Raw genomic sequence first — 27,790 nt, forward strand, 5'->3', positions numbered from 1 at the left:
AGAGGATAGTGAGGCAATGACATCACAGACTCATGAGTTACCAATTTGTCTTGTGATTTTCAAAGTTTTTCATGTCAATACAAATTCATCACTTCCATATCAGTTCTCCAATTTTGCTCAATCTTTTTTGATTGGTATGCCTGATTTTCTGCTTGTATTGAAAATAAGTTATATTTGGAGTGGACTTGCCCTTTAAGCCAAACAAGGCATTCCACAAAATGTTGGGATTACGTGAAGGTAATTTAGGTCATTGTACATTGTAAAGCGCTTTGAGAGGGCCTTCGGTCCTGAAATGCGCTATAAAAGAACGAACTATTATTATTATTATTTATTATTATCTACTAACTACATTGTACCATGTGTTTATAACCATGTTGGCAATTTCAAGGGTATATGATTTTCTGCATATTTTCATTATTTGTTAACATTAAAGATAAATCATTTTAAAGAAATGAAAAGAAAGCTTTGATGCAAGTACTAAAAAATGGCTATACAATTTTGCCTAGATCTATTGTATGATATGTTCTCAAATGAGCCACATTAAAAGCAGGAGCAGGAGCACTGTAAAAAAACAAAAATAATGATAAAGGTCAAAGGGTAAGCATTTTTGATTTTTTCTAAATGTGGATGCACCTGAAGCTCTAGTCTAGGCTTGACTACAACAGGATAACGAGGGAAAATAATCCTCTGATATTCACAATAACTTCCATATTTCAGCAGTATATGATTTAGATTGACCCTGCCCCTATGTTCTTGACAACCTATCACAAGTAAGGAGTAAATGGTCCTTTAATCAGAGTTCTCCAAAATTAGTACAGGAGCTCAACAATGATTGGGTGCTCAATCCTCTGGTTGGCTGCATACTATCCTGTTGTTCATTGTGTATCAACCGATTTAAATCTTCTCCATATGGGCCAGGTTCTGTATATCACAAGGAAATAAAGTGCAAAGAATATAAAAGTACAGTATAAATATATAAGCCGGGCTATAATTCATACTCAAATGATTGGATATAGCTTCAAAACAAAGTATATATATATATATATATATATTACTTTTAGAACTTTATAAAAACTAACAAAACATTTTCCAAAGTGCAGAGACATTACCAAATCAGCCAATCGGTATGGCTTGGAGACAAAAATACTTCATGTTTATATGAGTTATGTACTATGATATCCTAATTGCTTTAATTTTTTTAAAGATATTGAAGCTCTTTCTATCTTTAGGATGTTCTACTATATTTAGACACAATTAAATTTGATAACTACAGTATCAATGATCTAGATAGGGTGACAATCACTGTAATCCATCTTATCTTCATTAAAAAAAAAAACCTTTAAAATGCATGTCATATAACTACTTTATAAATGTAGATTGTGCAAATACATGTAGTATGCTCACATCATGTGTAAATCACCAATCAGAGTCATCTTCTCCGGGCATGAAGTCTGGATTTTCTGTTGGATTGCAAGCAATCTAATGCAAAACAAATATTCAATGCTGTGATTAATTATTCAATATGGTGCTCTTGATAAATACTTAGCATTAAGCAAGCAAGTAGAATTTCTACATGAAAGCAACATTCTCACTGGATTTTTTGAGATGTCAAAGACCGAAGCAGGATGGCATTAATTTGAACCCTTTTGCAAAATCCATGACAGCCATGCATCTGCTAGAGATCATGACAAATCAGATAATCTATAGTGCGATCATGTGACATTTCTTAGTCGCATGTCAGGCCATTGAACAAAAATCACCATTTTGCAGTTTTATACATTAAAAACTTCCTTCTTTTTCCATGTCTTGAAATTTAGCAAGAAACAAAAATTCCTATGAAGGCAAAGAAAATCACTAGAATAAATACACAAAAAAATTGAACAAAAAAGTATGATTTGAATGTTTATCACTTTGCTTTTAAGAGATTCTCAACAACAAAAAAAGAAAGAAGTTCATAGCTCATTTTCAAAATTAAATATCAATATCATTAAATATGTAAACATACAAATCGTATTTACACACAGCAATTTCACATGAAAGGAAACACTTTCGCAGCAGTCATATTTTCTGACAGTGTTATCAAGTGAACTGATAAAAAATATCATATTTTCATAAAGCTGATAACTGCTCTCTTGAACTATGTAAATTTTGATGTGATGCAAAGTCGCATACAGGAATGCCTACATTCTTTCAGAAAAATATGAAAAACATATCAAATCTCTTTTCTTAAAAAAAACAACCAAAGTAATGAATGAAAACATTTTGTAGTTCAGAAATCTCTTCTTGTAATTGAGTTAATAATCAGTGTCGTTTTACAGACAGTTTGAAATGAGGCCTTCAATCTAACATATTCAAGGAGTCTAATGAACAGCCATGAATGAGTTCGGAATATAGGCACTCCGTGTTTGAATAGGGTTAAAGCACCCAGAGTTTACATTTTGCTACTTTAAAAAAGTAACGTTTATTACATGCACCACTTACCCATCTGGCATTGGTCACAGTTCAATCCAATAATGTCTGCTCTGCAAACATCAGCTGTAGGTCACTGCAATAGATCAGAAATTAATAATGGTAAAACTTCCTTGCCATGACAAATAAAAGCATTCAACATCATTCAACTACAAGCATTCAATATCATGATTAATCATGTTGTTCAAGTTCAACATTACTGCTAAGTCCCTACCCCCAAAATAAATAAATAATAATACAGAAAAATAAATAAATAAATAAAATTGAATTATAACGATTGTCATCTTTTTTCTATTCAGTTCCTGAAGAGATAGCTTCGCACAGCTGCAATGTCTTCTTGATAAAAGTAAAAGCAATTATGTCATCTCCCCACAAAACTGCCAATTTCAGATTCACATAGATTTAGTGATCTCATGTTTTAAACATTCATAACATTTTTATTATTGGTTTGATGTATTTCTAACTTTCGCCATTCTGTTAATCTTATATTTCTATTTTCATATTAATGAACTACAAGGGTTAGATTGCCATTTAAGGTGAAATGCTTTGTGTATGTGACTGAAAAATTAAGCAAATACATTTACACAATTTATTCAATATAATTATGTAGGGTATGAAGAGCTACCAATTAATGGCTGTTATTCCTTTCTTTACAAACATGGGTAAACAAAAGAAACATCTGGCTTCAAAGTGGATTATTTTGTCCCCTATTTTTTCATATTTTGAGTTGCACCTTTTCAAATCTAGTGGCTTGTAGTCTTACACCCTATAGTTCAACAGGACACTGTAGAATACATGAAGTTTCTGATCATTTTGAAATACATGTACCACTACAGCATACTGGTATCGTTAATAACCCACCTACTGGTCCAAAGCACCATTTTTACCATAATTTACTTTTCATGTGTATTCTTTTTTTGCAATATAAAGCCAGTTCATAGTTGCAGTCTGAACATGAGCAGATAAGGTCATTGCAGATCAAATTGTGAAATACGCGGAGACAAAATACTGGATACGTGCTCATGAAAGTTATGAAATCATTATTCATTAATGCACAAGCAATGCACTCCATGATACACAGGTGGAAGTATTCTTTGAAAAGGGGCAACAAAGGCTATTTATGTAGCACCTCCATCGCTGTAGGAGTGATTATTTCAAAATGTACAAAGTGGGACCTCTTCATGTTTGGAAGATCTGTGGATATTCAAAGCCACTTGGGACATGTGCTAACCGTGAACTGGTCTATTGCCACAAACTATTATTTAACAATGAGGAAATAATTTGTTTTTTTAATGTAGAGGTAAATTTTCCAATGCAATATTCAAGTTAAATACATTCACAGAAAAATTCTTGAAGCAGATCATGTACAATAATGATTTTCAATGCAATTTGAATCATACCATCTCGGTCTGCAAACATGTTATCTTGAGGTTTATTATAAACTTAAGCAGTGTCATTAGATATTTCAAAACTTTAGATATACTTATATATGTAATAATTAAAGAAATAAACAAAAGAATACAATAAATGAACATTTTTTTTTTTGGGGGGGGGGGGGGGGGGGAATGAGGTGTCCATATGGGTCATAACATTCAACATACAATAATGAACTGGATTTAAATGGGGCAGGAGACAGTTTTTAGTAGACATGATGCTTGAGGAAATATCTAGTAAGAACTTCTGGAGTGTTGTGCTTTCACAAAAAGATGTTTTTTTAAAATATGTATTCCCATATCAACTATCAGTATTGAATAATTTGAATTGGGAGTCCTATCCACCTAGCAGAAATTGTCCCCAAGCTAGAGAGGTATCAGAGACTTTAAACAGAGTAAACTTCCTTCTTGCTTTCAAGTGACGGCATATTAATTTCCTCGAGTATGACCATAAATAAAGAGCAAAAAATATATATATATATAGGCTGTATCAGTATGGCTTAGAAAGATCAAAAGAGCTTGCTACTCAATTATCCTCGGCTCCATCTCCAGTTACTAAACACAATGGATGGAAATGATTTTAACACCTAAATCAACCATGAAAATTTAGGGTTAGCGTTATCCCTTTTTGGTTCATTTTATCATATATGGAATACAATATTTCATTCAGTTTCAGTCCCGAGTTTAAAAAAAAAATCTTGGTTTGATCGTTTCCTGCCGTTTTCAATTAGATAAAATCACAGAGCATTCACATAAAACCATGTACCACAAGACATCTATTATCTACAAGAAAATACCTGTATACTCTACCTATCATTTTTTGCAGAATCCTATCCTCCTATCATTTCACGCGAGAAGAGACTGGGCTAGCAAACACCTATCTTGTAGAAACGGGGCTAGCAACAATCTATGGCTTGTAGAAACTGGGCTAGCAATTGCCTATGATTTGAAGAAAACTGGGCTAGCAAGTGCCTAGCTTGTAGAAACAGGGTAAGTACCTATACCTTGTAGAATCTGGGCTAGCAAGTGACAGCAACTGTGTACGAGTTGAAGAAAACTGGGCTAGCAAGTGCCTAGCTTGTAGAAATTGGGCTAGTGCCTATGTCATGTAGAATCAGAGCTAGCAACTCTGTATAACTTGAAGAATACTGGACTGGCAAATGTCTAGCTTGTTGAAACTTGGGTGAATTACTAATCTTGTAGAAAACTGGACTAGCAAGTGTCTAGCTTGTTGAAACTTGAGCGAATGCCTATATCTTGTAGAATGTGGCCTAGCTACTGTCTTTGTCTTGAAGAAAATCTGCAACTGCTTATAGAATCTATGCCAACAATTCACTGACCAAACTAACAAATTGAGATTCGCATAGACTTGGTGATCTCATATTTTCAAACATTCATAACTTTCTTATTGGTCGGATTCATTTCAAACTTTCTTTCATACAAATCAAAATATTGTAAGGGTTGGACTGCTTTTCAGAGATGAAATTGAAAAGTCTTCATACTAATACAGATTGTAACACTACAATTTTGTGCTATTACTGGTGTTGCTACTATAGATTACACTCCCAGGAAAGGAAAGGAATAGCGTGGAAAATAAATTTTCTGAAATTGTGAGCCTGCAACACAATACCACCAAAAAGTTGATATATAGAATCAACCCTATGCTAAACATTATTTTATAAGTCAAAGAGGAGATCCTCAGCTTTAAAATGATTGACAAATTACTCTGTGGAAAAATAGAGAATAATGTCCACCCATAAAATGTTACTTGAGAGAAAAGGTGGTAAATTCTATAGTTTATTTCAGCACTCCAAAGGTCTTGTGGAAGGTGACGAAAGGAGGATTAAAACTCTGAAGGGCGATGTAACGAGACCAGTAGCATGGGTCATAAAAATGAATCATAACTACTACTACTACACATGTACAACAAATTCAAATCAGAAAAACATACATGTAGGCAGAGATGCCATCCTCTTGACACACAAAAAAAACTGAATCAAAGTGGACTAACTAAATGTCCCAACTAATCAGATTTTCACGAAAACTCGACACTTCCACTGGCCATTAAAACATTTTACTAGTAAGAATGGGTAGGTAAAATGTTTGCCCTTTCATCAACATTTAATGAGAAAATTGTAAAGCTGCTGATTCAGAGTATTTCTAGCCCATGTATGGTCGTTTTTATCGAGGTTTAGGGGGTTTACCTGTGCACGTTTCCATGCAATTCCGCAGTTTATATTGTTTTTCTGTTGTTGAAAGGTTAAACAAATTGTATTTTCAAGAGGCTACATCGTATAATCGTATCTCACTCGTTTTTATTGTACTAAAAACGATAAAATTGTACTGGGTGGCATCTCTGTGTAGGCCTTCAATATACATCATACATGTACTGCCTAAATACCACTTTAAATTGTTTAGTGCTTTAGGAAATCCACACTATGCAATTTTCTGATAGTTTAGTGGTGCAGGGTCACAATTGTTAAAACAAGAGGTCAAATAAGTATTGATAATTCAAATTTTGTAAGACCCACTTATCAGCCGATGATACTGTTCACTACCCAGATGTGTCTAATGAATCTTCTAATAATTTATTTGCATTGATGAATGGCCTTGGTTACACACTTCTGGATATAGAATTAATAAGAGTAAATCAGAAGCAGTTTGGATCAGTTCAAAAAGAGGATGTGAACATTTCACCTATTATAATGTGGACGTGGAATTTCCTGGAATAAAACTTGATTTGAGCCCTTGGGAATAATTCTTTAACTCAATGGGATTTCACTTTTTGATCTTAATTACAAGCCCAAACTAAAACAATTAGAACAGAGTATTAATTGCTGGCGAATGAAAAAACTCAAGTTAGTGAAATATGTGTGATTAAGACTTATCTTACCACAGTTCATATGTTAATAGTTTTTCTTCCCACAGATTGGAATAATATATTTTATAGATTCATTTGGAATGGGGGCAAGAGGACAGGGTACAAAGGAAACTTGTAAGTAATAATGTTGGCAACCTGGACTCTGAATGGTCGATCAACATTTTCATGATCTAGCTCAGAAAATGACTAGGGTAAAATGTCTCTTGGATAAGAATTATGATAGCATATTGAAAACATTTGAGTCGGTGTCTCTGAAAAAATGTACCGTAATGATAATCAAGAGCTACTTCGGATTTCTCATGCCCTAGAATGCACAGTGAAATACAATGTACTGAACTGGCAGATTTCCTTTTGCTCTTGGTATATTTTTTAGAAATAACCTCAGATGATGATTTGAGAAACAATTTTCTGATATTGGAATATGTCAATCTTAGTGGTTCAACACACGTAATATTGTACTATATGCAATTGATTGAATCTTCCCTTTCTTTGGTACAAATTATTATAAGAATTGATTTTCATATTTCTCATAAAGATAGACAGAAATACATATTTTTGTTGAAGAATATACCAAATATGGTCGAAAAATAACACGATGAAGATCTTGGAGTTGTGAATATTATAATAAACTTTTTCAGACTATAAAAGTTCCAAAGTACCATTTTATATTTATTGACATTTGCTTGTTATTTATATGTTATGATTTGTTTGTTATTTATGTTATGATTTTTTGTAATGCTCATACCGATTTGTTTTTGTTAAAATCTTGTTAATCAATATATACATAAATAAAAATAAAGGAATTTTCTAATTTTGTTGTTAGTTTTATCGGAATAAAAGGCCAACGGTTAATGTCAATCAACATCAAGTCAAGTTTAACAATTTGCTAAGATCTAATATCTTACAAGCAAATGACATGATGCAAAATCAGTCATGGTATTAAAATGCAAACTACATTGCACCACTTTGTTAACATGTTTTTGCCAAAATGGATGTAGGAAAAAAATTCACATCCTTTCAGATTAAATCACTGTGCCTTTATTTTTTCAGTTTCCTAAAAATTATAAATAATCTATATTCAACCCTACAAAACTCTAAAAAAATGTTGAAAATTTTTTGTTAACCCTCAACTACTTTATGTCAACATCATTTGCAAAAACATATCTTCTAGCACTTAGTACAGATGACACTATCTGGGTCATTAAGTAAGGTGGTGGGAGAATGCAAGACTTCTATTATGCAAACAGAACTATTGACAAATATATTCACTATTTACGAGAACACTCCTTTTAATTCATATCACTTGGTTGGAATAAAAACACCGATACACAAAATGTTCATGACAACTTACACATAAAAACTAGATGAATGTCTACAATAAAACCCACTTAAATATTTTACAGTCACAAGTTCTATATTTAATCAACCTGACAAAGGATTAATCTTTCAAGGTCTGATGTTTTGTGGTTTCTGAGTGGTAATAAAGAAAGCTTGCATTTCAACTGGTGATTGGTTCAAAGAATAAGACATTATGAAACACCTCAACATCAAAACCTTGAAAGGGATATTCTAGATAATTATGTCTTTTGGTTGTTTTATGAAACTGTAACACAAACGGTCAAAACTGAATTGAACAACACATTTCTTTACGATAAACTCAAACATGATCGACTTTTATTATTTCATTCAAGAACAATTTCTCAGGTATTATTTAAATCTGATGACATAATTATAATTATAACTTGTATGTGTATGACAAAAGAACAAGAGTATAAAAGGGGGAGATTTTGAGACAAAAATTACATTCAATCTGTACATATTTACATTTTTTCCATAACATGGCAAACATTGTTTCCTCTCCATCTGTGCTGTTGCAAGGAATAACTATTGTCAGTTTAGAAAAATCAAATCCTTCCCTGAAATATATTCTATATCAGCAATGTGGTTTTGTGTATAATGATCTTCCCAAATTGTTTCTTAATGTTACTTCCATTGTTCTTTAAAATATATAGGATACTTCCAAGAAAAAGGCTTGTACAGAACTTGTTGAACAAAAAGGAAGATAAAATGACAAGGGCATGGAAAAGCTATCATTGTATTTTTTTTTCTTTTTTTTGGGGGGGGGGGGGGGTGAAGGGGCGATCCCTGCGACAAGCACAGGAGGCGACATACTGCCAAACAATCTGACTTTAGTACTTACTATAAGTGAAACCATGGATGCCATTGTTTTTAAAATATAGAAATGGGATTAATTACAAGGTCAGGAAACAAATCAGGCAGTATGTTGTCTTTGAAAGGACATTTATAATTCACCATGGGGGAAAAGTATCAGAAATATGACATGGCAGTTGAGAATAAGCTAAAGCAGCAAATCAATCTGTCATATCACATTCATGTTGAATACACTTTTGTAATAGTTCATTGGGGAGCATGTTCGTGCTGGTAATTCAATATTCATTTATACTTCCACCTATTGAGCAGAAATGTATTTCAAAGTCTGACGTAGTTAAGAGCTATATTGAGTTCCATGTGCCGGTGGGGTAACATGCTAACAAACTAGCTAGCTCAAAGATCTGCTATGTGTCTCGAAGGTTCTTGAACTTGTTGCAATCCTATATAAGCAGAAGTGAGTACACTTCCTGCCTGTAATAAACTTCAAGAGGACGTCCTATTGCTTCAATAACTTTGCCAGTGAGACGTGAGGAACAAAAGGAGAGAGGCCTATTCAGAGATATCTGCTTTCCTGTCAAATGGGTTGTTGTTGGATTCGCCTTCTTATCAATCAACTTGTTTCCTATCTGTATGTGATAAATTGCAAATTATACACAACTAACAACATATTGGATTATGACATTTACAGACACAAGATAGGAAACGAATAGTCTAAACTTGCACGGCCAAAACCATTACAGTTTGGCTGGAGATGGGATTTGCAGATATTGAAAGGAGTTTTTGTGAGTTTATTTTTTAAAAGAAATAAACCATGACAAGCCTTTCCCTCGCATGATAAATCTCTAGGTGAACCTAAATAAACTAATACATACATAAGCACTAAACATATGATCATTATACCCTTTACATTGCCTCATCCCCACCACTGAAAATAATTCTCGCAGTGAATAATGCCATCCTAAAAAGATCAAAACTATATGAATGGTGGCATCACACAATTCCTAATATCAATTTTCAATTTATTTGTACTTTCCCTATTTCCCTCAAAAAATGTGTTGAAGCAAAGCCCCTACCCAGAGAAGCATGGCAATTTTCTAGTACATCCAGAAAATTGCTCCATCAGAATAAAATTTATCAATATGGTTTACAAAATGTAAAGACTACATACCATTGATCTAGTAGTTGCGGTTACCGCCACCACTGTTTCCTCCATATCCTCCACCATATCCACCGCCGCCACCACCACCACCACCACCGCTATATCCAGTGCTGCCACCACTGCTGTAGTTACCACCTCCACTCTGATATCCCCCACCGCTGTTGCCACCTCCATAGCCTCCTAAAGACAAATTTGAACATTCAGATTGTGATTTAGTATTGTTTTATCAATAAACTAGATGGATCTTCGACTGTGTGCAGTTGAAAATGATGCCTCCTCCATAGAGCGATTTTACAAAGCAAAACAGAAGCAATTTAAGTTTGATTATAATTCATTAACAGCTTCTCAGAATATCATGTTTAGGAGCTATTTTTCATATACATGTATGACCCTTTGATCTTTGACCCTAAAATCTAATCAATTAATTGACTCTGCAAGATACATACATGTCTTGATATAATTATCCAACTTATGACTAATTATGATGTTATATCTTGAACAAGTGTTTTGGTGATGATTTCATGTGAAGTCATGAAAGACATTCTTTACTTCCGTATGTTGGAGTGAGTGCTGGTTTTGTTGTTGGTTGTTGTATAGTTTGTCATTTGATCTAAATGATGCATACATTGTTTTAGTTACTTATTCCAATTAGTAGTACTACTTAATTATGCAAATATGAAAGTTTGACAAATATTCACTTTTTCTTCTTCTTCAATCTACATAATCATGTACAAATGAAATGACTAGAGTACATGTGGAAAATGGATATACAACTGTAAAATAAGAGGTGCATCTAAAAACTGTATGTTACATATGGCAGAATGAATATAAATAAAAATGGAAACATTTTTAGTGACACATGAACGTAAAATGTGACATCACCCGGTGTGCGCAAATACTTTTTTTTCTTCTCTCAATGGTACCAAGAAATTAGAATTTTACAGCAAACTGATGTCAAATCAACATATTCTATTCAGTTTTCAAAGATAGCTTACCAGAGTATGGAGCATTGCGTCCGCTATATCCTCCTCCTCCTCCACCACCACTCCTCATAGGTCCACCAGAACTCTGTTGACCATAGCCTGAACCAAAGTCATTGTAACCACCACCTACCATAGAACAACAAAAACAAATCATCACCTGCTAACACTACGACATTAATCAAGTTTGAAAATTGAAACAAGTAAAAGAATTGAAAAACAAAATTACACCTTTTAAAACTATTACACATTACCGATCTAAATGATAACAAAATAATAATCTGCGAGAAATATTTAATGTCAAAATGGACTTTGAATATTGTATTTCTCTTCAAGAAAACAAAGCCAGTGATCATCAGAATGCCTTTTCACTATTAGGTGTCCATCATCAAGGTGGACAGACAATTTATGAATGAAAATAAAAACATTCCTGAACAATGCTACCCACCAGAGTTGCCTCCATAGCCACCACCATTGCCATAGCTTCCTGATCCACCACCACTGTAGCCACCACCGCCACCACTGTATCCTCCTGTAACATCAAGATATTGTAAAAGTGAAAAAAAGTTTGAGTTCTGCTCAGCGTTCCAAAATGCACAAAAACACATAATGAACCACAGTTTACAAATTTTTGACCAAAGGGACTTCTGAAGTAATGATCGAGTTAATATTGAAAATTGATTAGACATTAGCCCCCCCCCCGGTCTTATAAAGAGTTGCGATTGATCCAAATAGATCTCAAGTCCTCTAATCTGTACATGTCCTAGTATACAAATCGAGATAAACCTCAAAATAAAGTTTTCTAATAAAGATTCTTATTAATAAGCGAGTTCGTAATTAGGATTTGCGCATGGGCAGATAAAGGTCATTCGTACCCAAATTGTAAAACCATTGAGACAAATACTCGGATCGTGCTCATGAAAGTTCTGTAATCAGTTTTCATTTATGCACAAACAGTACATTTATCTGATACACAGGTGGAAGTATTCTTCTCAAGAGGCAAACAAAAGGTATTCATGAAGCACCTCCATTAGTTCGACAATGATTATTCTAAAATGCACACGTGGGAAGTATCCATCGTGTCAAATATCTGTGGATATTTTGGGGTCATGTGTTCCAGAGCTATTTACGAACTCGCTTATTGGTGCATATGGAAGGAAATACCCCTACCCCAGAGATGCCAACCTTTATCAACAAACAAGGGAAACGCTCTCGGCGGTCTCGCCTGCATAACGCAATTCAATATGATAAACCAGAACGTCAATGACGTAGCGCTCATCTGCATCTCACAACAACAAATATCGTAAATTTTATGTGGTACACTTTTGAACTGGTCAAAAAATAGAAATTTGATGCCCTGGAAGGGACATAATTTCATTTCATTTGCATAAAGTACCATAAATAATCAATGGAGCAAAATCTCACAATTCTATGTAGAAGTTTATTGTTCCAAATTTAGCTCTACCAGATAAGGCAAAATCGGTCAAGAAATGAGGGAAAAGAAGCAATTTTTGTTATTTTTGGAATAAATTTGCATAAATTACCATAATTAATTAATGGAGAGCAATTTCAAAATTCTGTGTAGCAGTTTAGTGTACCAAAGTTAGCTCTACGATATAAAGCAAACCAAATCAAAATCGGTCGAGAAATGAAGGAGAAGAAGCCTTTTTTGTGACTTCGAATAAATTTGCATAAATTAGCATAGATAATGAATTTCACGATTCTGTGTAGAAATTTTAAATCCCCTCCTAGCCCTATCATATGAAACAATCAGAATCAAAATCGGTTGAAAAATAACGAAGAAGAAGCATTTTGAAAATCTTAATGTTGATGCCACAACAAAGTCTAAGTTTGTTGACCTTAAATGGCCTTTGACCTTAACTTAGTGACCTGAAATTCTACTCACATGATTGGGGAGACTTGATAACCCTATAGTCCAAGTTTCATTGACTAAGAACTTATACTTTCAAAATTATATCAAAAATTCAAAAACTTAACCTTAGGTTAAGTTTTCGATGATGATGCTACAACATAGTCCAAGTCTGTTGACCTGAAATGACCTTTGACCTTGACTTTGTGATCTGAAATTCTACTCACATGATTGGGGATACTTGATTACCCTATAGTCAAAGTTTCATTGACTAAGAACTTATACTTTAAAAATTATACCAAAATTTCAAAAACTTAACCTTAGGTTAAGTTTTTGATGTTGACGCCGTCGCCGTCGCCGTCGCCGCCGCCGTCACCGGAAAAGCGGCGCCTATGTCTCGCTTTTTGCTACGCAGGCGAGACAAAAACAGTATTCTTAAGAGCAAAAAACAGTATTTTCGAGAAAAAAAATCGCCCAATCGAGCAGCTTAAAAATAAAAGGCAGTACCACATACCGTAAATCTCTGTGTTTAAGACGCACCTCTATTTTTTGGGCCAAGATCAACTAAACTGGACTGTTTATAGAGAATAATTAAATTCCACTCTATTCCATTCCCTGGTTACCTACCTCCACCACCATAACGACCACCTCCATAGCCACCTTGATCTAGAAAAAATAATTATTAACAAGATACATTTCAAACTTGACATTAATCGTTTCAACAGTAAACAGCTAATTTATTCATACCAAGTTTTGTAATTATTTAAGTATGGCAACAACAAAAATTAGTACCGATTTGTGTTTTTTGAGAATGTGAACTATTAATAAAGCTTACATAAAAAAGTATTCAACGAAAGCCCTTGATTTATTCCCCTTTAGTTTTTAGTCACGCAATACAAACAAAAACATCAAATTGACAACGGGTATGAATAATTTAATCCAACAACTATCTCGGCAAATACAATAACCTTTCTCTTGACAAACTATTATGACATTAACAATTCATAAATTTACTATCTCATAATAAAGTGACAAATGTTGATTCAACCTATCATATCAACATGTTTATAAGATATCACTAATTCAATGTAGCATTAAAAAAAAAAAAAGATCTAGATTTATTTTTAAATATTAAAAAATTAAAAAAATTACTACCCTAAAAATGCAGAATTGCAGACAAAAAACCGTTTAAAACAAGGCAATGAAACCTAATATTACCTCCGCTTCCACTCCTGTATCCACCACCAGTCCGGTTACCTCCACGGCTGCCTCCCCCACGTCCACCACCGTACCCTCCTCCTCCACCACCACCATAGCTGCCTCCAAAGTCTAATGGAATAGGAATCAAAGGTCAAACACTAGTTATATACTAGCAACTCTACCACACATACTAACAAAACAAAAAGTCTCACAATATTTCATACACATACTCAAGTCAATTCGGTGTGAAATCACTGAATAGTGTAGGCCTAATCATATATATTTTCTTAAATTTTTTTCTTATATTTTTATGACACTGTGACCCTTTCCTTTTGACCCAAATTTCAATCACTTCATTTAATCATGGTAATACAAACTTGACCTGAGTCAATGCATGAATACAAGATGGGGTTGACAGATAAACAAACAGAAATGGAAATGTTAAGATCAACCTGCAAAAAGAACAGTGTGGGACAATTTGTATGTCATGGAGATCAGTAATAAATCACTGCACTGAATATTTGCCCCTCCCTGTTCATTAAGGGGTGATTTGGCATCAAGTTTTACCTCGTCTCTCTCGTCCTCCTTGAAACCCACCACGTGCCATACGATCTTTGTTCTGGGCCTTCTTCACTTCTAGGTTACGCCCATTCATCTGGAAATTCTGCCTGACTGAAGAGAAAGAGAAAGAGAAATTATTTAAAGTACAAGTCCACTCCAAAAATAACTTACTTTCAATAGAAGCAGAAAAATAAGACAAACCAATCAAAAAAAGTTTGAGCAAAATCGGATACCTAATAAGAAAGTTATGAATTTTTGAAAAAGTATGTAAAACCATGGAACAATAAAAATCACTGTACATAATTTGAAGGGGTTGTTGACTTGTGTACACGGTGCGGCTGTCAAGCATTGCCAGTAGTCTAATGCAATATAAGATAGGATGGCAAAAAGTTGACCACATCCAGGTGGAAGCTTCAATTTACTTTTAACCAATCCGGACTACTATATATACTCTGAACAGGTGGCCTTGTCGTTAAGCTGTGCACACTGCTCAAACATTCCAAAAGAAAATATGGTTTACTATTGGTCAGTTAGTCAAGCTTACTATTGTTGCTCATTGGGTGACCATGGCGCATCATCATAGTAAATTTGTGTGATTACGAAAGATCTTACAACTACCCAAGGGCTTTCACATCAAGTTAAATTATATTCTAACTTAACAAAAATATAAATTAAAATATTTTCCCCCCTTTATCATCCCTTTGCTGAGTCATTACAAGGAGTGTTTCTTTTCAGGACTGTACGAAAAGACCTACACTAACAATAAACATGTATATATATTACCCCTTTAAAGGTACTATGTCCCATTTGCAGGCCCAAAAAATGAAAAAGTTAAATTCCAACTGCATTTGAAAGATAATACTAATTTAGAACTTCCCTAAAAAAGGTAGGGCTTGAAAATGTCTTCAAGTGGGAAAATAATGACTATTAGTTGTCAAATCGACTTTAGGGCTATAGAGCCCAAAAGTAATAGTCTTGATTTTCAGACAATTGTACCAAATGGTCATACGTTCTATGCTGCGCAAAGATTCAATCAGTTTAATCTTGGCCATCACAAGAAGTGGGTTATTGAAATGCTCATTTACCCTTTACAACTCTTTTCATGTATGTTATTACCAAAGAAGAAAAAAGGCCAGTCAGTCACTCAATAGTGTCTGACAGTGAAGTCTAGCAAGTAAACGGGTTTCCTTGCATAATTTGAATATGAGGACACTGCTAACGTTTAAATTTTCACAGATAGGACATTCATGACATATTCATAATTCCTGCAAAGTTCTACAGAATTTGAGGTTGGCTGCAAAAGGGACATAGTACCTTTAACAAAATTAAACAAGTCAACGCAAAGCGTGGCATCCCCTCGCAGGGTATAAATGGCCTATAACATTGGACTATACTATTATATTAATTACGAGGCAAGGAAGTTTCACATATATAATTAGGTGTTTTTGCATATTTAATGAGCTATGACCTTTCACCTTTGACCTACATACTCAGAAATCAAACTTAGGCTGTACATGTATTTTGATACCATGTATCTTCATATCAAATTTCATTAAAATTTGACAAACGTTACTCAAGCTATCAAATGAAAACCAGATTCGCATATTTAATGAGCTATGACCTTTGACCTACGTACTCCAAAATTGAACTCTGCCTGTATTTTGATATCATGTACCTTCATATCAAATTTCATTAAAATCTGTCAAACATTACTGAAGTTATCAATCGGAAGCCAAATTTGTTACGGATGCACAGAAGGAAGGAAGGAAGGACGGAGGCGTTACTATAATCCCCTCCGACTTCGTCGGCGAGGAGATAACAACAGAACCTCAGGTGATAGAAGTAGTAGAAAGATGTAAGAAAAAAAAACAAACTTACTGATGAGTTTGTCAACTGTATCCGAGTCTTCAAATGTGACAAAACCAAACACTCGCTTCTTTCCTTCCGTGGAAGGTGGAATAGATACATCTGTGACGACACCATAATTAGTGAAGTATGCCTTGAGATCCTCTGCTGTAGTTCCTGGTGCAAGACCCCCAACAAATGCTTTGTTGGTCGATTCTTTACTTCCTCCTTCCTATACACCACAAGAAAAAATTACACATTGACGATATTAATCAACTTTTTCTTTTAAGAAATATTACTGTAGTAAACAAATTGAAATGTGGAAGCTTTAAGTACAAGTCCACTCCAAAATAACCTACTTTCAATAGAAGTTGAAAAATCAGACAAACCAATCAAAAAAAGTTTGGGCAAAATCGGATAACTAATAAGAAAGTTATTAATTTTTGAAAAAGTATGGAAAACTATGAAACATTGGGAATCACTACACATATTGCCAATTTGGTTATCAGTTTGTGATGTCATGTCCTCACTATTTATCAATTGGCCATTTTCTTAATGTAACCACATTTAATGCATAAGTCTTTGTGAATCTTTGTCAATCACCTGATAAGAATAAAAGTATTTAAAAAGTCAAAATGCAAATTGCATGTATTAAGTGTTGCTAGGTCAGGTCATGCTTGTCCTACCTAGCAACAACTAATAATAATAATAATAATAATAGCCTAATAAGTCCACTCCAAATTTTATTAAACCGAAACGGAAATTCTTTTTGCCCAATTGATCGTGAGCCCGGCAGCCACTGAGCAGCGCCAGATCGACGTTGGCCTATCTCTTATTGTTGAACGCCAAACAAGGTAGCAACAACTCCCATCTTTTAACGTCTTTTGGTATGACGCGGCCGGGGTTCGAACCCACGACCTCCCGGTTGGACGCTCTACTATTATTATTATTATCAGGTGAATGACAAAATTTGTATTGAGGCACTTCACGAAGACTTATGCATTATATTTGGTTACATTAGGAAAATGGCCTATAGTTTAATCCCATTAATTTCCCTTTTTATCACTCAAAACTTGATTTCCCCAGGTTATATCATTTGTATCATATTGCATGCATAATATTTCACAAAATCTTTTATGAACTTTGAAGAATTGATACTATTTTCTTAATAATGTATTTTCATAATTGATTATTATATAAATAGTTCATCAAAATTCACATGTTTCATGATTTAACTGGAAAAAAATTACACTATATTAGTGAATCCACACAAAAACATATGACTATCAATCTAACTTTGATGCTGGTGTGAAGAAATAAAATTTGTATGGACAAAAAAGGAAATTTATATAATCAATATAAAGAAAATAATTAATGGATAGTGAGGCAATGACATCACAGACTCATGAGTTTACAATTTGTCTAGTGATTTTCAAATACTTCCCATTTTTGTAGATGAATTCCTAACTTACTTCTTTTTATATCTCTTTTACTCTTCCCTACATTCAAATATCATTTCAAACAATTTATTTAGTGTAGGAATTACACCCTCTGACCTTGACCGAATGAACTATATTATATCTAGATGGACCTTTATTAAGTACAGTCCATAAAGGATAAAATTAAGAATGAAATTTGATTTTCATTACACATGTCATAACCACATATCTTACCTCTTTGGGTAAAGCACGCTTCACATCAATTTCTCTTCCATCCAAGACATGAGCACTGTCCTTCTTAGCATCAATAACCTTGTCTACACATGCAGATGTGGCATAAGTAACAAAACCAAATCCTCTGGGTTTTCGGTCACCATCTTTGCTGTATTGCGAAGAACAAGTTGATTGAGCATTCATTTCATTTAACCAAAACAGATATGTTAATGTTCTATTTTCCATTAATTTTCTTGCATAAGCATACATTTAATATTTGCCGAATGGAAATATATACAGATTGCAAAACTACTTTTGACAATTTTTTCCCAAAAGATCACCCTGCCCTTAAAAAAAAAATGTGGAGCATCCTGCTTTCTTTTTTTTAAAGGTGAAATTCAAAGAAAATCACAAATATGTCAACTAATGTATCACTAGAAACTGGTAAGCTAACAGATGGCCATCGTACAAGTTTGAGGTCAATTACATATCGGGTGATTTAAAAATACAAATACAACCACCTCCATAGCAGCTGGGATATACGAGAGATTTGCCGGAAAAATAACGATGCATTAATGACGTCATTATATGGACCAATGCTGCCCAAGCAGACGACATCACATAAAGAATGAACATAATTGCAAAGCTATTATTTGTCAAATTATAATGAGTTTAGTGTTTATAAATGTAATGGCATGTCAAACCATTCAAAAGGGGATATGACCTGATTCTGATAACTAAAATCTTTTGCTTGTAAATACACAGGATAGGGGTTAAATAACAATCAAAGAAACCAGACTTTCAAATTGAAAAACCCCCGGAATGATATTGAGGATGGCATGTGTTCCCTCTTGAACCGCGATATGTGCAGCTGAATATACAATGGCGTCTTATTTTGTTTACAAGCGACAGATTCCTTTATTTTTGTACCGCTGCATTTGTCATCAAAATAAAACCATGCGCGGGGTTTAGAGTGAGGCAATCGATTATACATTTAGTCTGACGGTAGTGAAGAAAGAGAAAGAACTCAAGAGAAGATGAAAATACAGGCACTGCAAATGTGTGAGATGTCATGGGACATCGTCTGCTTGTGCAAATCATGTCCATACTGTGATCTCACACATCTCAGTAGCGTTTGGAGAGCTCTTCAGGCGTTATGCCGGGGCTGTATTTAAGCGTTTTGTAATTTATAATAATCATTACTTTGAATGTTTCCAAGCATTGAATTTTGATAACCTTGTCAAATCAAAGTTTCAACTTTGCAATAATGAAAATATAGTTAGTTTTTTTAAGGAGGCCCTGTTTTTGCTCCTTCAACAGGGCCACTCTGCACATATTCCAAAGCCTTCGGCAAGGCTATTTTTCAATTTTCCCCATCGAAAAGAGTATTTTAGCAGTATATGAGAAGGCAACCTAAAAAAAGGAAGGAAGTGGGGACATTAAACATATTTTTCCCAAAAAATTTGCCTTACAATCTCAATTGCATAGAATATGAGATAAGATTGAAAAAATGAATAAATTAAAAAAGTTCTTAACTGGTTCATTAGCAATTTATGTACAAGGACTAACCACCATATCAGCCTATGAAAAGCCAGTTTGACTAATCTATGTACCGGTAATCAAACAGCACTGAAATTAATACTGCTACAACTTTACAAAGTAAAAAAAATCAAATGGAGATGAGCTATACTTACTGCCTTACTACACAGCAGTCTGTGAGTTCTCCAAATTTCTTGAAATATTCGTTGACAGACTCTTCTGTAGTGTCGAAACTCAATCCACCCAAAAACATCTTGCGCATCTGCTCCGGCTCACCCTAGATAAAAAGTGAAATATACATTGTAACCAAATTTGAAGATACTGTTTATCCATGAAGTTTGGTCACAAGTGGACTTTGGTCACACTGCCATTATATGGCTACTACACTAAGATGCTTCATCCAGTGAGAATAAGTATAGCAGATTACAGGCTGTGGAAAGCAGTGTAGTATGTAACCCTGTTACTGATAATGAGATCGGGAGCCGATCAGGTAAAATCGGATAATAAATTCTGATCGTCAATCAGTGAAAATGATTGGAAATAATCAGTGAAAAAAAAATCAAAAAGTAGAGAATTTTTTTTTCTTCGTAATTTTTCAAGTTTTGCACTATCAATTAGTTTTAGAAAATGCATACCAGTAGCTGGGATTATTTTGTCATTTGGAGTTGTTGTGTGGAAAAAAAATCTTTAGGGGGAAAATTGGAAATTTGTATTACCGGTATCAATATAAAGAAAACAATTACCCTATTTGCCGGCGTAAAGGCCGCACCCCCAACTTTGACATTTCGTAGAGAAAAAAAAAAAAAAAAAAAAAGGAAAAAAAAAAAAAAACGGACCAAAGAAAATAATTGTAATTTTCCCGTAGAACTCTATTTTTCCTATAAACTAATACCAAAATTATCAATCATTTTATAAATTTACAGGAAGTTTACCTAAAAAATGATCGTAATTTAGCAAATCTTCATCGATTTTTAGGCAGATTAGCACATTCATGGGACACTAGAGGGCGCTTCGCATCCATACAGAAACCTGAATGGCCAACCTATCGCAGGGTGGAAGCATGGTGGAAGGATGTATCTTTTTTGTAATGTTATCCGGTCTTACCCCTATCGTACCGTCAAATGGAGAAAATAAACAAGCTTTTGTATTGTTATTAGAGATCTACCGAGGTTAGTTTGTCGCTTTAATTAATGAGATAGTCTCAATTATAATTCAGAATTATCTTACTGAAAAGTTAAGAACACCGATGATGTACGTAACCCAAATCATACCTTACTCACACACTCTGTGGTGGGGAGCTACGGGGCTGAGAGTTGCTAACAAATCCAACGCACCTTCGGAGATGCACAGCGCGCAATCATCGGTGTTCTTAAGGACATTTTTACAACTTTACAAGTACGAGTTTCTGGTCAGTTTTCTTCTTATTTCTTTGGTTGCACAACGACTAAAAAGATAACTTCTTCAAATTTGCTGCTGACGTGGTTCAGACTAGATCTTTTCCGATGTGTTTTCAAGTCAATTTTGTTAATATATTTTGTTGTATGAAGTTGTCTACAAATAATGGACGTGCTGTTTTGACTTGCGATTTTTACTCTTTCGGCGTAAAGGCCGCACCCCGACTTTTTGATATTTTCTCTTCCAAAAATACTGCGGCCTTTACGCCGGCAAATACGGTAGTGGATAACGCAGACCTCCCAACATTTGATTTTCAAAATCCCTGAAATTTTGCGCGGCTCAGCAAAATGTGGCACGTCCCGCCGTGTTCGTATGTTTAGGACATGTATTTTTTCACCAATATATGATTTTTGTTTTGGCGGAAAATCAGAAAAATAAATCGAAAATTTTGGGAGGTCTGTATACAAGGCAATGATGTCACAGACTCATGAGTAAGGCTGTGCACAACAGTGTAATGAGGTACAAGAGTACACTCCCATGCTTACAAACGAATACTCGAATATTCGGACGCCATGTTTTTTTTTTATTTAAATTTTGATTTAAAAAAAAAAAAAAAAATTGAATTCTTTTTTTCTTTTTTTTTTGCCACCACCATACATACCACTGGAGCAGTATCTCAGTTCTGTCGCCGAAAACGCATGCGATTTTACTTTGAGTTGCAGTTGAAGGCGCCGATTTAATAATAATAATAACAGTGAACAATGCTGTTTTAAAAACCAAAGATGGCAGAATAATCCATTTTCCTCCAAGTCCAAGCAGAAATCCAGACATTTGGTCCCAGTTTCTGAGTGGTGAGTTTGACAGTGCTTGAGTTGGGAAACATTTTTACCGACGGCACCATGCCAGCGGCCGCCGCTCACCCAGGCACGGGTAAGCGTCGGCCTGGACATTTTAATTTATTTATTATTTTTTTTTTTGCGGCCGAATATTCGGGTACGAGAAATCGTACCGGAGTAGTTGTCAACCGTGCGGGTACTCGAGCATTCGACTACCCTTCACAGCCTTACTCATGAGTGATTTGTCAATTTGTCTTGTGATTTTCAAAGTTTTTCATGTCAATTAAAAAATTCATAACTTTCTTATAAGTAATCCGATTTTGCTCTAACTTTTGATTGTTTTGCTTCTATTGAAAGTAAGTTATTTTTGGAGTGGACTTGCCCTTTATAGGGATTGGGTAACTTTGTCTCAGATTCTGAAATAAAATCCTGGATTTAGCTCATGCTACAATCAAGCCCGAGTCAAAACATTTAACAGACGGTTAAACGACCGCATTTATCAAAACCGTTTAACTGTTATTTTTGCGCAGTTTTTGTTTGTTTTGAGACTTCATTGCTGATACGGAACTCCTAAATTAATAAATATTGACGAGACTTCATTGCCGATACAGAAAACAAAGTCTTGCCAATAAATGTTGTTTAGATCTCCGTACGGGCAAACGAAGTCTTGCCGATAATTATTGTTTTTAGATCTCCGTAGGGGCAACAAAGTCTGGCCGATAATTATTGTTTTTAGATCTCTGTACGGGCAATGAAGTCTTGCCGATGATTACTGTTTTTAGATCTCCATATGGGCAACAAAGTCTTGCCGATTTTTATTGTTTTTAGATCTATGTACATTAGGAGCAACGAAGTCTTGCCGATAATTATTGTTTTCTTGATCTCCGTAGGTAGGGGCAACGAAGTCTAACAACAATATTTACCTGGAAAACGGATGCCACGATGATGCATTTCACGTTGACTTTGCACAGAGACTTGCACGTTATGAACGATAAATCCTCAGGAAGACGGAAAACCCATAAAAGTAGATGGATAACTTGGGTTATTTTACTACGCTAGGCCTAAATGAATCTTATTTTTGCATGGCCAGTGGCGCGGATTGGGAACCCTAGACATCTAGAGTAGGTTTTCGGCCACTTAAGACAAAATCCCATTTTTTGGACTCTTTACTTCCTATTTATTAGGCCATGTAAAATTGATTACATGTTGATCGTCCGGATTTTTTGAAAAAGAGGAGGAGGGTGTACCATGTTATTTGATATTTGATATTTCAAAATAGCCGCTCAAAATGGCCGCTCGGTACATTTTCCCTGACAGTCGAGGCTATTTTTTTTCAAGATGGCCGCCGACAATTTTTTTTTTTTTTAAATGAGAAATAGAGCCATTTTAGCAGTGTTTTTCATGTTTTTTTTCTTTCAAAAAAAAAAAAAAAAAAAAAAAAAAATGAAAAAAATAACAAATAACAAAAAATAGGAGGCGGCCCCCAAAAAGGAAGCGGGCGGGGACGATCAACATGAAATCAATTTTACATGGCCTTATCATTTTTTGTTCAAATCATGAAGCAAATATTATTATTATTTAAACAAAAAAAGAAGCCCAGAAAAAAATCACGAATTGCCATGACAACATTCATTTCAATTTTCACTGTTTTGGAGCCAGTTATCGGCCGAGCGTTTCAGTTTACGGCCACATGTACAAAGTCAATAGGAAGCGCTCGCGCGCGCCGTGCGTTTCCGCGCTGATGTACAGCACAAGCGGGCAGAGCAGGTATCCCACGCCGGAGCTCCCTGGTGCTCGCCTGGCCGAAGACAGGCACAGCGGTGATCGGAAGTTGGAATCTGAATTAGACAGACATATCGTGTGTGCGTGGCAGGTTCCGGCTGCATTGATTTAATACATGCGATGAGATACTTTTGAACTTGCGACTAACACAAAATCGGGCTCTAAATCTGAAAAATACTTGAAATAAAGCTGATTTTATGGTACCCATATCTCTTACATACACGCGTAAGATACTCGATTTTTCAGATTCGGGTAGCGGGACCGCCGATTACATCGCTAAAATGTGATATTTTAGGATATATTTTTCATTGCAAATGTGGTTCTTCAGTGACACTGAACTGGTATGGTATGAGTGGGATATGTGTTAAGCTATTATGCGATGTATTTTAGAGTGATTTTACCTTGCATCCAACCAATCGGCCGAAAACTGGAGCTGGCCGATTACCGGCTCCTTTACTCTAGATCTAAGTTAGACCTACTAGACCCTAGGGTAGCGCGCCCAGTATTCGGTCGATTCCCAGTATTCGGTCAGACAGCCGTTTCAACAGCTGTAACAATTTAAAAAATATTTTATGAGCCACGAAACTTGCACAAATCAGGCAGCTGAACAACTTTTCTTAACTCTCAAAATTAAATCAGATTTAGGGCCCCGGAAAGATCTCCAACTTAGCTCGAAATTGGTCAGTGTCGCACAACTTTCCGCACTTTCGCGTTCTCTTAGCACATGCGCTAACATGCATAGCCATATGTAGAAGTCTATTGCGAAACAACTACGTGTGCTGTCACAATGAATTTAGTATGTGTGTGAAGAGAATCACTTCCGTGTTCGCTCCATCGCAGCGAATTTGCAAATGACGCACTTGCCGATGTGCAAGAGGTATTTATACGATACCCTTGCCATGCGGTATCGCTCAGCCAGTATTCGGTCAACGCATTGACATTCAGTGCTTTATCGCGCAATTGTGTGAAAATAGTGCGCAAATACGCTACGCTCCTTTGCAACGGAGATACCACGCACAAATCGCGTGACCGAATTCTAGTCGGCGCGACCGAATTCTGGGCAGAAAAATGCTCCGTCTTCTTTCGGAAGTCTTTTGCTTATCGTTATTCTATATTTTCAGTGACTATAAAATCCTGTTAGAGGAATAAATTTCTTTTCTTTTGATGGGTAGATTGCCCAATGAAAGAGGTAAGAATTCAAAATATTAGTGGTTTCCCCTTAAGTGACCGAATACTGGGTACTCTACCTACTACTCTAAATCTAATGACAGAATTTTTTTCCCTGATTTTTTTATTTTGTCTTTAAAATAAGGGTGCACCTTATACAAAGAGATTTACAGTAGGGTCTATGTCATAAATCTTCTAAGAGTAAGACCACTAAAGGACGAATAGGTCTATTCATGATTGTTAATGTGAGCGCTAATGAAACACAGCTTTCGTTAAATCTCGTTCCCTTCCCCACACCACCAACGCACATGCACACGTGTAATTTAACTGTGTGAAGCTTTTTGTCAAAATTCTCCCCCTCTCTCCGACTCTGCTCTTTCTTTCTTTAATAATTTTGAGCTTTGCTTCGAATATTATCTAAAAAGTAGAGTCTAGTCTACTAAAATTTAAGATATAGTCTATCTCTAACTCACCCCTGAACCATGGGAACTGTGATTGTGAGCATGTGAATCCATGATGAAAACTGTGTTTGAAGATGGAATAAAATCGAAGACTTTGACTGTAGTTAACGTGTAGACCTAGCCACCAGGAAAGCGAGAGGACAAAGAATTAAAAATGGCGAGGCTAGCTAGGTGCGCACGCCAAGTAGCGAACGAACATGCGGCGTACGTACATGTACAGAGATCCTATGCACGTGCTGGGTCGGCACTCGCGAGTCGCGTATGCTGCGCTGTCGTGACCGGTAGCTGGCGACGTGACGCAGCTTGAGCTTGAATTAAAGGGGATCTAGAGGTCAATGCTAGGGACACTAGCTGAGACGAATGGCACGATGGCGCATTGTGATTGGTTAAGTAATCAAAGTTGCTACTATGATTGAGCCCCAGAATTCTTCGGTTTTTTGACCACCTGAGCGCATAAATTTTGATATTATAGTCACAACTCGTCAATCGTAAAAAATGCACACGAGCTCAAAAAAGTGCATAGAATCATTGGGTTGGTCACATAAGTTGTCCAATCACTGTGCATGTATCAAGTAACAGTTAAAGCGCTTCAAGCTTTTAAGCCAATTACAGGCAGTGTTCTGTACGCAGTGGCGTACCTAGGGTACTCCGTCAGGGGGGGGGGGGGGGGGGCAAGCGACCGAAACAAACAAAAAAGGCGATGCTAATTTTCACTTCTGGCGAGCGAGCGAGCAAAAAAAAATCTTTAGCTCTTTGCCCGCTTCGTCTCGCCATATAACAGACGTGTTGCTTACGTTTAGCGTAACAGCAAAAGAAAATAGCTAGCACTCCACCTAGTTTATTATAAGCTAATGTAGACCCTATTTCACTTTTCATTTATTTTAGAAAATCAAAATATCATATCCCTACTCTTGTTCAATGTCTGATTTATACATGTACAAACAATGCGATTGGTATTCATGTTCAATGTCTGATTTATACATTATTTCATATAACGTTTGGTATATAAACTGGTGTTGTTGCAAGTTAATTGGGGGTGGGAACATTCACTTGTTAGCGACGTTAATTTCATTTTTTTGCAAACGAGTGTAGCGAGCAAGAAAAAAATCACTTCTTTTTTAATAATTGCCACTTAAACTTTATTGTCCCATGCAGTGCGCGGGAAAAATATTGTGTTTAGGGTGATTTTATACCCATTTTAGCTAGCGAGCGAAAATACATCTTTCTCTCAATGAATTGCTATAAAATTTGTTTCATTGTTGCAGGTAGGGGGCGGGCACAATCGTGTTTAAGGCAATGTCAATCCCATTTTGGCGGGTAGGCAACCCCCTACATTTCTCTTTTTAATGAAATTGTAGCAGGTTAGTGGTGGGCACATAATTCCACGAGCTAGCGAGCGTAGCGAGCGAAAAAAAATCACTTTTCTTTTATAGGGAAAATATGGTACATAAAACTTGGGTTCATTGTTCCATGTCAGGGACGTGATTATTAAAAGCGGTGTTATTTCTATTTTGGCGAGCGAGCGTAGCGAGCGAGCAAAAAAAATCACTTCTCTTTTATAGGGAAAATATGGTACACAAAACTTGGGTTCATTGTTCCATGTCAGGGACGTGATTATTAAAAGCGGTGTTATTTCTATTTTGGCGAGCGAGCGTAGCGAGCGAGCAAAATTTTTGTAATGATAATTGGTTCATAAATTTCAGATTTGTTTGTTGCAGGTCAGGGCTTACACGATCATGTCTAAGGTGATGTTAATTCCGTTTTGGCGAGCACGAGCACACCAAAACTTCTTTGAAAAACGTTTGGTACATAATTATTAACTGGTTGTTGCAGGTTGGGGCGGGCACGTTAGCGGTGTCAATTCCATTTTGGCGAGCGAGCATAGCGAGCAAGCAACAAAAAAAAATTAATAGAAATTAATAAATAAACTTGTTTTTATTGGTGCAGGTCAGGATGGACGCAATCGCGTTTAACGCGATTCAATTCCTATTTGGCGAGAGGGCAAAAAAACTCTTCCATTTTTAATGATATTGTTGCAGGTCAAGGGTGGGCACAATTGTTTCCAAAGCAATGTCTATTCATTTTATTCGCGAGCGAGTGTAGCGAGCGAGAAAAATGAATTAGTCTCTTTTTAGTAACATTTGGTACATATATTGTGTGTTATTGTTGCCATGGTTGCAGGTCGGGGCACGTCGGGGCAGGCACAATTGTATTCTAGGCAATACTAATCCTTTTCTTTTTTCAGGGGGACGAGCAAGTGAAAACATTTGATACAAAATAGGCTATAGCAAGCAGTTCGCGCCAGCGAAGAGTTTCAAATTTGTTATATCACTTATATTTTCCTATTTTCATTTGTTTTAATTTTTCAGGGCCGTATGCGGAATATTT

The 27,790-nt window shown here is 35.6% G+C and overlaps 1 protein-coding gene across 3 annotated transcripts; it reads right to left on the minus strand.

The window, feature by feature from the left end:
- Nucleotides 1-619: 619 nt before the first annotated feature.
- LOC592907 (heterogeneous nuclear ribonucleoprotein A3 homolog 2) lies at nt 620-25,606 on the minus strand. Of its 3 annotated transcripts, XR_004061773.1 has the most exons (13): nt 25,415-25,606; nt 19,917-20,038; nt 18,244-18,391; nt 16,604-16,802; nt 14,732-14,836; nt 14,183-14,293; nt 13,592-13,630; nt 11,543-11,635; nt 11,110-11,223; nt 10,124-10,294; nt 2,482-2,545; nt 1,405-1,479; nt 620-921 (listed from the first exon to the last, which is right to left on the minus strand). XR_004061773.1 is itself a non-coding variant. In XM_030972636.1 (11 exons), the coding sequence occupies exons 1-10, from the start codon at nt 25,454-25,456 to the stop codon at nt 10,131-10,133; spliced, it is 1,137 nt and encodes a 378-aa protein (XP_030828496.1). In that variant the 5' UTR covers nt 25,457-25,590; the 3' UTR covers nt 8,048-9,581; nt 10,124-10,130. The 3 variants fall into 3 exon arrangements, 2 of the variants coding, with proteins under 2 accessions (XP_030828496.1, XP_030828497.1); XM_030972636.1 differs by lacking the exons at nt 620-921; nt 1,405-1,479; nt 2,482-2,545 and adding an exon at nt 8,048-9,581 and having other exon boundaries at nt 25,415-25,590; XM_030972637.1 differs by lacking the exons at nt 620-921; nt 1,405-1,479; nt 2,482-2,545 and adding an exon at nt 8,048-9,581 and having other exon boundaries at nt 11,543-11,626; nt 25,415-25,589.
- Between the last annotated feature and the right edge of the window lie 2,184 nt (nt 25,607-27,790).

This window comes from Strongylocentrotus purpuratus, unplaced genomic scaffold (genome assembly GCF_000002235.5).
Source record: "Strongylocentrotus purpuratus isolate Spur 01 unplaced genomic scaffold, Spur_5.0 spur5_scaffold_6, whole genome shotgun sequence".
Classification (NCBI taxonomy): Eukaryota; Metazoa; Echinodermata; class Echinoidea; order Camarodonta; family Strongylocentrotidae; genus Strongylocentrotus; species Strongylocentrotus purpuratus.

Coding starts and splice junctions, on each gene's coding strand:
- LOC592907 (XM_030972636.1), bottom strand. CDS start 25,456: ATGGATTCACATGCTCACAATCACAGTTCCCATGGTTCAGGG. Junction 11,224..11,542: donor TGGCTATGGAGGCAACTCTG/GTGGGTAGCATT, acceptor GTTCTATGGTAG/GTGGTGGTTACAATGACTTT. Junction 10,295..11,109: donor ACGCAATGCTCCATACTCTG/GTAAGCTATCTT, acceptor ATTTGTCTTTAG/GAGGCTATGGAGGTGGCAAC.